This window comes from Heterodontus francisci, chromosome 38 (assembly GCF_036365525.1).
Source record: "Heterodontus francisci isolate sHetFra1 chromosome 38, sHetFra1.hap1, whole genome shotgun sequence".
NCBI lineage: Eukaryota > Metazoa > Chordata > Chondrichthyes > Heterodontiformes > Heterodontidae > Heterodontus > Heterodontus francisci.
This window is the reverse complement of record NC_090408.1, coordinates 41,686,469-41,697,532: the sequence shown is the minus strand read 5'-3', so window position 1 is coordinate 41,697,532 and position 11,064 is coordinate 41,686,469. Positions and strand designations below refer to the sequence as shown.

General features: G+C 43.1%; 1 protein-coding gene across 1 annotated transcript in view; it reads left to right on the top strand.

Moving 5' to 3' along the window:
* Nucleotides 1–1,376: 1,376 nt before the first annotated feature.
* LOC137352357 (eukaryotic translation initiation factor 3 subunit J-like) overlaps nucleotides 1,377–11,064 on the top strand; it is a 35,703-nt gene continuing 26,015 nt past the window's right edge. Inside the window, exons 1-2 of the mRNA XM_068017649.1 lie at nucleotides 1,377–1,425; nucleotides 1,547–1,632. Of these exons, the coding sequence (XP_067873750.1) occupies nucleotides 1,404–1,425; nucleotides 1,547–1,632 (108 nt within the window). The 5' untranslated portion in view covers nucleotides 1,377–1,403. The remainder of the gene's footprint in view (nucleotides 1,426–1,546; nucleotides 1,633–11,064) is intronic.

Genomic DNA, 11,064 nt, shown 5'->3' with positions numbered 1-11,064 from the left:
TAACCTATTTAAAATAACCATTAGAATAGTGAAGAGGGATTTGATACAAATGTGTTCAGCATTTGTCTATAATAATAGCCCAGGGTGTTGCCTGCAGTCAGTTGATGAACGTTGTCGTTTTGTATATTAAAAAAGAACTATGTAAATTGGGCATTTTCTAACTGGAAAAAGATGGTTGAGAGGTGACAAAATTGCTGCTTTTAGGATTCTAAATATTTTGGGATTCATGATTTGAGTAATGTGAGACATAACGGGTGGTTAGTGTAGCACGCCTGGGAGGGACAGGTGACTTTGGACCCACGGTTCCCAAAGCTTTCCAGCACTGGCGGTTTTCCTCACCTCATGTCTGGGTCTGTTGTAGACTCATTGATAGAGATTGAACACTGTGATAAGTCAGCAACTCCATTATTGTTGGATCATGTGACTACCAGAATGGTCGAAAGTAAACGAGATGGATCTTGCCTTTTTTCATCTAGCAATCCCTAAAATGGAGTTGTTCCTCTGGAATTATCACCCTAAATCTCTCTGCCTCTCTACCTGTCTCTCCTCTATTAATACTTTCTTGAAACTGACCTCTTTGACTAAACATTTGGTCCTAATATCTCCTTTTGTGTCAAATTTTGTCTGATCACTCCAGCGAAGCGCCCTAGGAAGTTTTACTATGTTAAAGGCATTATATAAATGCAGGTTGGTTGCATAGGTAAGTCTTCATTAAAAGAAAGACTTGTATTTGCATAACACTTTTCACAACTACTGGATGTTTCAAAGCACTTTACAGCCAATTAAGTGCTTTTTTTGCAGTGTTGTTGCTGCTGTAATGTAGGAAATGCAGCAGCCAATTTGCACACAGCAAACTCTCATGAACAGCAATGAGATAATGACCAGATAATCTGTTTTTGTGATGTTGATTGAGGGATAAATATTGGGCAGGACACTAGGGAAAACCCCCCTTCTCTTCGATATAGTGCCTTGGGATCTTTTACATCCACCCAAGCAGGAAGATGGGGCCTCGATTTAAAGTCTCATCCGAAAGACGGCACCTCCAACAGTGCAACACTCCCTCAATACTGCACTGGAAGGCAGCCTTGATTTTTGTCTCAAGGTCTGGAGTGGAACTCAAACCCAGAACCTTGTGACTCAGGGCAGAGTACAACTGAGCCACAACTAACAATTTACACAATGCTCAGTGTAATATACAGAAAACCTCAGGAGGAAATGGGATTGTATAAAATATTTTAAAATAAAAGAGCGACCACAAAAACATTCAGTGAGTTACAGTACCCCATTGATATGGTGCTACTGTCAATATTGCGCAACACAGTAGCTGAGCAGACCCATGATCCTCCCAGCTCAGACCGCCAGTATCCCACAGTTCCACGTTGTGACTGAGCGGGCAGGCGGCGATGGCGGAGTCGGACGGCTGGGGTGAGCGCGGTTTTTTGTGTCTCGGATTTAATAGCGCTGAGAAGTTTCATGTAGTTTTATTTTTTTACTCCCGCTCCACCCTTCTTCCCCCACCTAACGACTGGCTTCGACTTTCTTGCAGACGACGATTTCCAGACCCAGGTTGCCGTGACTAAGCCGGTGATCGTGGACAGATGGGAAGGCGAGGACGAGGAGGAGGATGTGAAGGTAAAAAAAAAACACCAGGCCGGGCTCCGGGCTCGACACTGCGCCCTGGCCCGGGCCTGGGCCTAGCCTCCTACACTCCTTGCCCCCTCAAAGTGAACATGTTGGCTATGGGTGTGTGTTTTTATGGAGTGGGGAGAGTCTGGGGCGTCGCCATTGCCTCCACATGGTCCCTGCTGTTCGGGGAGTGGCAGAGTATTGCTTCACAGTATAACTCTTTACATGGTATGTATTTCCTTGGTCGCTTCTCCATCACACCTGTGCTTACTGACCAATGTTGGCTGTCTTCATTGACACCTCCATTACAAAATCCTTATCCTCCTGTTCAAATTTCTGCCCCTTCTCTATCTTGGTAATCATTTCCAGCTCTACAACCCTCCAAGAATTGTGTTGCTCCAATTCCAGTCCTTGGTCTATCCCCACACTGTTCACTCCACCATTGGCGGTTGTGCTTTCAGCTGCCTCAGCCCAGATCTCTGGATCTCCCTAAATCTCACTTCAGTTTAGTTTAGAGGTACAGCACTGAAACAGGCCCTTCGGCCCACCGAGTCTGTGCCGACCATCAACCACCCACTTATACTAATCCTACACTAATTCCATATTCCTACCACATCCCCATCTGTCCCTATATTTCCCTACCACCTACCTATACTAGGGGCAATTTATAATGGCCAATTAACCTATCACCCTGCAAGTCTTTGGCATGTGGGAGGAAACCGGAGCACCCGGAGGAAACCCACACAGACACAGGGAGAACTTGCAAACTCCACACAGGCAGTACCCAGATTTGAACCCGGGTCGCTGGAGCTGTGAGGCTGCGGTGCTAACCACTGCGCCACTGTGCCGCCCTTTCTGTGCCATTCTGTCTCTTTTAAGATTCCCCTTCAAACCTACCTCTTTGACCAAACCTTTGGTCACCTGTCTTAATGTTTTCTTCTTTAGCTTGGTGTTAGTTTTTGTCTGATTTATGGCAGAGGATGGCTAAAGGTGTTATATAAATACAAATTATTTATTAGCCCTCTAGGGGAAACCTGGTTTTCAGAGTTAGTTTGCTACACTTTATCCAGCGTCCAAACATTTGTGATACAAACTTTAATCATAGTGCTCTGTTGGATTTTTGTGGTCTGGTTTGTTTGGGTGTTTTGTCCTTCCATTAGCACTGACAATAATTAAACTGTTCTCCACTCTCTAATACTAAAGTTAATGTTGGAACAACAGAGAAGCTCTGCCTAGGAACATACAGATCTTAATTACATCACTTATTGTTTGGTAACCTAGCCTGTCTGTAAGGGGTCACTAGATTACGCTGTCTAGAAGAATTATAACTGAGAAGAACCAAAGTAATTAAAAAGAGCAATGTAATTAGAGGAATTTCTTGTATTTCCTTGAAACTAAGTGTTTTATTTGAGAGATTTGAATATTTAGGTTTGAGACGGCTCTCAGTGTCAGTGTTGTACCAAGTTTACTTAGTGTATTAATTCAAAAATGTTATAAAGAAAAAAAAAAGCCACTGTACTTCTGATTGCTGCTATCATTACTACATTTCACCCTGTTGTTGCATAGTTCTGAAGTCAGGAGTGTCTATTTCGATTTACAGAATGGGCCCGATCACGCATTCTGGCATTTGGCGTGGGCCACATACAACCGGTTATTAGGATACATTGGAGAAGAAACCACTATACGTTTTGTCTGTTTATTGGGTGTTACGGGCGCATAGTATACAAATGTGTGAGTCCTGCACCTAAATTGCGTGGCGGCAGATCAAATCTCATTGTTACAAAAGCATACACCTGGCAACTGCGTTGGATCAATTTAAATATGCTCACAATTTTGTAAAATGTGTGAAAAAACTTGGTGTCTGCGCCATGCAAGCTGCAACTGGTTTAACTTCTGTAGAAATGGTAGGGAAAGGTTTTTTTTTTCAACTCTCCTTCAGTGGAGCATGGAGGAACAGGAGTGCTCCTTGCAGCTCCATGGCACTGCTGCTGGTCAGCCAGCCTGTACTCTTTCCTACTGTGTCTCATTTCCTCTATTTATTGGAACTGTGTAAAATCAGGGTGTACAGGGAGAATCCTCAGCCTTCCTCTCCTTGTTCCCTTTTTGCCCACCAGTGCATTAAGGCTCCAACTCACCATACTGCCCAGTGGTAGATCAGAGTTGTCATAAACAGAGTGTATTGTAAGCAGTGTAAAGTTGGGTATTTGGTGAGAGTGGGAGTTTGATGCAGCGGAGGAAAGAGAGGCTGCTTTTTTTGGCTGCAATACTTGTGGTTCATGTAAGTTTAAGGCAGTAATTATTTCAAATTTTGTCCAGTGTTTCAGTGCAGGTTAGTTTTTAAACTTAGATCAGACTAAAATATAGATATACGTAATATAAACTAAAATGTGGCAGTGGATTGTGTGTCTGGACTGCAGAATGTAGGAGTTTTTGGACAATAAGACTGTTCCAAGCGTACAGGTCCGCTGTAGATGTTCTCCATCTTGAATCGTTCTAGCTCAGTCATTGAGTTGGAATACAAGCTGGAGACTCGCCAACATATGAGGGGGAGGAATATCTGGAGTTTGCTGTAGTCCTTGGTCACGCCCAGAGAGAGAGGGATGCAGGATCAGAATGGGGTTGGTGTGACTGATAGTGTACAGAGCAAGGGGAACCCAGGTGCGATAGAGAATGAGGATCTGAAAAAGTTGACCCTATCCAGCAGGTACAATGTACTTGCTACCTGTGAGGGTAAGCATAAAGGCTGTCAAACAATCAGCCAGAATGCTGACCGTGGCACCTTGGAGCAGGACGCTGTCCAAAGTGGGGAGGAGGAGGGGGAAATGTAATGTAGGAGATTCAATAATTAGGTGGACGGATAGTATCCTTTGTAAGCAAGATTAAAAGTTGCACGAGATGTTGCCTACCTGGTGCTGAGGGATATCTTGAACCATCATTGAAAGGATATTGAAGAGGGAGGAGGAAAATGTGGTCATTATGGGACCAACAACATAGGAAAGTGTAGGCAAGTGGTTCTGTTTGGAGAGCACTAGGAGCTAAATTGAAGAACAGGACCTCAAGGGTTCTGGTCTGCAGGTTATGACCTGAGCCATATGCAAATTGGCATTGGGATAAAGAGATTAGGGAGGTGAACATGTGGCTGAAGGAGTGGTGTGGCATAGAGAGATTCCATTTCTTGGGACACTGACGCCATTACTGGGATTGGAAGGAACTCTATAATCGGGACCAGAGCCCCAGCGGAAAGAATAGGGTGGTGACGACTTTAAACCCGTAAGTGTGGGGGAACTAGGTGAAAAAGTTAATATAAATAGTTCTAACAAAAAAAGGAGAGTACGGCAATAGTCAGAAATGTGCTTTAGGCACTACATGTGAAGGGAAAGCTAAAAGATGTAAAGTAATTAGACCAGGAGAGAGAAGTAAGAAATGTGCAAGTAAAACGTTAGAGCAGAAAGACAGATGAGGGTGAGTGTGGCTCAAATAAGTGTTCTTGATACAAGTGCACAGAGTATAAGAGACAAAATGAATGAATAGCATGCGCAAATTCAAATTGGTGGATGTCGCATGGTAGCCATTACTGAAGACCGTCAGGACTGGGAACAAAATGTGCCAGGTCTACAGGAAAGATAGGAAAAGTGGGGGGGAGGAGTAGTCTTAATGATTAAGGATGAAATCACTCCAATGATAGGATGTAATGCGAAAGTAAGCAGACAGTGGCGACTTTAAGAAAAGTAAAGACTGTTGGGAGTTGCGTATAGGTGCCCTGGTAGCTGTGAAGTGGTAGATTGTATAAATGCAGAAATTAGACACGTGTAGTAAAGGCAGAGTGGTTTTCATGTGGAATTTTAACTTTCATATAGATTGGGAAATGCAGACTAACTCATTTCAAAGATAGAGAAGCTTTGGTTGCAGGAAACTATCCCGAGCGCACAATATGTACCAGAACCAACAAGGGGGCAGCCATATTAGATTTAGTAACCAGATTTAGTTAACATTCCAATGGTGCGGGAACATTTATCTAATTGCGACCGTATGATTGAGTTCAGTGTAATGTTTGTTAGGGAGAAACATGAAACCACTATTAAAATTCTAGATTTAGTTAAGATAAGACAGAGATTGTCCACAAATCTGTTAATTGGTGAAATGACAAGATCAGTGCGAGGTGTTCAAAAAAGAATTTAATGTGATACAAAATGGGCGGCGCAGTGGTTAGCACCGCAGCCTCACAGCTCCAGGGACCCGGGTTCAATTCTGGGTACTGCCTGTGCGGAGTTTGCAAGTTCTCCCTGTGACCGCGTGTGTTTTCGCCGGGTGCTCCAGTTTCCTCCCACCGCCAAAGACTTTCAGGTGATGGGTAAATTGGCCATTGTAAATTGCCCCTAGTGTAGGTAGGTGGTAGGGAATATGGGATTACTGTAGGGTTAGTATAAATGGGTGGTTCTTGGTCGGCACAGACTCGGTGGGCCGAAAGGCCTGTTTCAGTGCTGTATCTCTAAATAAATAAATAAAAAAATAGAACCAGTTTATACACCTACGAGGCAAGAGCTCTTTGTCATAGAGCAGCCATGGATGACTAAAAGAAGTAAAGGGACAAAATAAAATGAAAAGAAGCATACCAAAATGCAAACGTAGCACAGATCCTGGCAACAGGGAGAAATACAAAAATTGACAAAACAGATTGTAGAGGAACAAAATGTATATGAAATGAAACTAGCAAGGGATATCAATCAACACAAAATAATTACAATTATATTAGGGAAAAGAGGGTGCTCAGGGTTATTGTGGGCTCTTTAAACTGGAATTGGTGATATTGTAAATTAAAATAAGGCAATGCCGGACATATTGAATAATTACTTTGCATCAGTATTTGTAGTAGAGGAAGAAGACAGCCTATATGCAACTCCCAAAGAAATTAATATTGAATCAGGGATAGGAACTCAAAATTAACATAAGCAAAGTAACAGTAATAAAGAAGACAGTGGCACTGACGAGTGACAAAACCCCAGGACCATAGGTGTTGAGGGATATGAGGTAAAGGTGAGTATGTGGAGATAGGTCACAGATCAGCCATGATCTCACTGAATAGCAGAACAGGCTAAAGGGGCTGGACTGCTGTTGGCTCTGCAGTAAATGGTGTCCCCATGCCCAACCTACCTCATTACCTTGTCCAATCGCCTTAATGCCCAGTCACTAGCTTCCATCTCCTTCAGGCTGAGACCTAATTTACTAACAATCATTTCTTGGTCTTCCTGAGACTCAAGTACCGATCTCACCAACTCCCCATCCTGATCTGCTTCCTAGTTCTTGTGCAGTTCTCTGTTCCAGCCAGAGGGGAACACTGACAACACAGGGGTGAGTGCTGCAGTGACAAAATTTAACCGTGCAAGTCTCAGACATAAGGAGCAGTGCCTGGGAGACCTAGCACAGCACACCGCAGGTGGATGGAACTGTTCCATGAGCTGGATGTTTCCTCCTGCTCTAAGCATTTTCTGATGACCACACCTGTGCTGGGTTAACCTGTTGGAATGGTAGGGAAATGTTGCACTGTGCCGATAAAGATTTCCTACAAGCCAACAGCACCCTAAATTCTAACTCATTTCTCTGTAATCCTAGTGACAACTCTGGATGGAATGGACAATATATTGGCACATTCATTCAGTAAAGCTGTTCTGGTGATCTGGAATGCAAGAACAAAGTTGAAAAGTTTTTAAAATGTCAGCAAAATCAGGAGGTTGAATTGCACTCTCATCGTGTGGTTTTGCTGACTATTGTAAATTACTTATTTTGTGTGTCATTAGCTTGAAATCAAGTCTTGATATCACTTTTGAATATTCTTTTACAGTGTGTATCATCTAGTTTTAAATCTTTTGAAAGTGAACCCCATGACTAGAGGGAGCATGAAATGCTTCTTGGATTTTAGTAAACGCAATGATCGGTGTATGAAACTTTTATAACAAAACAAAAGCCAAGTACTGCAGACCCTGCAAATCTCAAAAACAAAATGCTGGAGGCACTCCGCAGGTCAGGCAGCATCTGTGGAGAGAGGATTGTAGGGTTAATGTTTCAGGTGGTTGATCTTTTGTAAGAACCAAAACCTGGTGCCAGGTCCATTTGAGCTGTGTAGAATACCCAGTAATATGATTAAACTTGTTCTTTCCAACTTTTGGTTGTGACTCAGTTCTGTCACTAGTGATAGTTGTGTGAGCAATTCGAGTTGAAGAAGAGCATCACAGGAAATTTTTCCACAACATGAAAGAATCAGAGTCCCGGAAGTCCTCCAATTACTGATTAATTTTGAACAGTCTTTACCCAGAGAGTAGTGAGAATGAGGAATTCATTACCACATGGAGTGGTTGAAACAGTTAGCATAGATGTATTTAAATGGCATCTGGATGAGAACATGAGGGAGGAAGGAATAGGATTTGCTAGTAGGGTGGGAGGAGGCTTGTGGGGAGCTTTAAACTGGCATAGACACGTTGGACTGAATGGCCTGTTTCTGTGCTGTAAAATCCATGTAATTTTCTGTACTCATACCACTGCTTTTCTTTGGATAGCTGATGCAGTCTTTTTGCAAGTTAGGACAGGAATGTCAGTATTTGTAAATGTTGCCCGTGTAAAGTCATTGCTTTAGGATAGCAGTGATAGTGTGTTCAGCACAGTGACAACACTGATAAGGTGGTTGAACTGAAAGATAAGGGTTTGATTTAAAAAAAGCTAAAGGATGTCTTATTCCCTCTCTGCAAAAGTATTGATATCCAGTGCATTGTTAGAACAAATTGTTGGTTCGATTTCAGATGAGGTGATAGGTGTGTAACATTGGTCTTCTGCCAGTCTCTCTCTGGTATATGAAGTGGTGGTTAACGTTGTTCAGTGTGATATGAGCACACTAGAATCATAGAAAGTTCATGGCACAGAAAGAGGCCACTTGGCACCGGCCGATAAATGAACCACCCAGCCTAATCCCACCTGCCAGCATTTGGTCTGTAGCCCTACAGGTTACGGCACTTGAGATGCATATTTAGACACCTTTTAAAGGAGTTGAGGGTTTCTGCCTTTACTATCCTTACAGGCAGTGAGTTTCCTCATCTCTCCTCTGATCTTTCTACCAATCACTTTAAATCTATGCCCCCAAGTCACTGACCTCTCTGCTAAGGTAAATAAGCCCTTCACATCCACTCTATCCAGGCCCCTCACAATTTTGTACATTTCAATCAAATAGAACCACAGAAAAGTTACGGCACAGAAGGAGGCTATTCAGCCCATCCTGTCTGTGCCAGCTGAAAAAACTAGCTGCCCAATCTAATCCCACCTTCCAGCACCTGGTCAGTAGCCTTGCAGGTTACAGCACTTCACGTGCATGTCCAGGTACCTTTTAAATAAGTTGAGGGTTTCTGCCTCCACCACCGATTCGGGCAATGAATTCCAGACTGCCACCACCCTCTGCGTGAAAAAGTTTTTCCTCAGGTCTCCTCTACTCTTATTGAAACATATAAGATTTTAAGGGGGCTTGACAGGGTAGATGTTGAGAATGTCTCCACTGGTGGGGGAATCTCGAACTAGGGGACATTGTTACAGAATAAGGGGGCACACATTGAAAACTGAGATGCAAAGGAATTTCTTCACTCAGAGGGTGGTGAATCTCTGGAATTCTCGACCTCTGAGAATTGTGGAGGCTATATCACTAAATGTATTTAAGGAGGAGGTAGATTTTTGTAATCTCGGACAGTCGAGGGGTATGCGGCGCAGGCCCAAAGGAGTTGAGGCCTGGGACAGATGAGCAATGATATTGAATGGCAGGGCAGGCTTGAGGCGCTGAATTGGCTACTCCTGCTCCTATTTCTTATGTTCTTAATCCTTCGACCAATCACCTTAAATCTGTGTCCCCTGGTAATTGACTTCCTCTAGGGGAAACAGGTCCTTCCTGTCTACTCTACTTTCTCTAGGCCCTTCATAATTTTGTACACCTCAATTAAATCACCCCCTTAGCCGCCTCTTTTCTAAGGAAAACAACCCTAGCCGATCCAATCTTTCCTCATAGCTGCAGCTTTCAAACCCTGGCAACATTCTTGTAGATCTCCTCTGTACTCTCTCCAGAGCAATTATGTCCTTCCTGGAATGTGGTGACCAGACTGTATGCAATACCCCAGCTGTGGCCTAACCAACATTTTATACAGTTCCAGCATTATGTTCCTGCTTTTGTATTCTATACCTCGGCCAGTAAAGGAAAGCATTCCATATGCCTTGTTAAGTATTCTATCTACCTGTCCGGTGACCTTCAGGGACCCGCACTCCAAGGTGTCTCACTTCTACCCATTCAATATCCTCCCGTTTATTGCGTATTCCCTCGCTTTATTTGCCCTCCCCAAATGCATTACCTCACACTTCTCCAGATTGAATTCCATTTGCCACTTTCCCCCCAACCCCACTCAACCAAACCATTGATATCGTTCTGGAGATTACAGCTATCCTCTTCACTATCAACTACATGGCCAATTTTTGTGTCATCTGCAAATTTCCCAATCATGCCCCCCACATTTAAGTCCAAATCATTAATATTTACCACAAACCGCAATGGACCTAACACTGAGCCCTGAGGATCGTCACTGGAAACCACTTTCCATTTGCAAAAACATCTGTTGACCACTATCTTTGTTTCCTGTCACTGAGCCAATTTTGGATCCAGCTTGCCACAATCCCCTGTGTCCCATGGGCTTTTATTCTGACCAGTCTGCCATGTGGGACCTTGTCAGATGCGTTGCTAAAATCCATGTAGACCACATTCACTGCACTACCCTCATCAATCTTCTTTGTTACTTCCTCAAAAAACTCAATCAAGTTAGTAAGACATGACCTTCCCTTAAATCCACGCAAACTATCCCTGATTAATCCATGCCTAAGTGGCAGTTTATCCTATCTCTCAGAATTAATTTTAATAATTTACCCACCACCGAGGTCAGACTGACTGGCCTATAATTATCTGGCCTATCCTTCGCACCCTTTTTAAATAATGGTACAACATTCACAGACCTCCAATCTTCTGGTACCTTGCTTGTATCTAGTGAGGATTTGAAGATGATCTTCAGAGCATCTGCTATTTCCTCCCCGGCTTCCTTTAACAACCTGGGATTCAATCCATCTGGTCCTGGTGATTTATCCACTTTCAAGGATGTCAGATCCTCTAATACTGCCTCTCTCATTATGCTTATTGTATCTAATATTTCACACTCCTTTTTTACTACAATGTCTGCATCATGCCTCTGCTTTGTGAAGACAGAGAGAAAAAACTTATTTAGGACCCTGCCCATATGCATAAGTTCCCTTGTACATCTTTGATAGGCCCTACCCTTTCCTTAGTTATCCTCTCGCTGTTAATGTACTGATGAAACATCTTTGGGTTTTCCTTGATTTTACCTGCCAATAATTTTTCATGCCCTTTCTTTG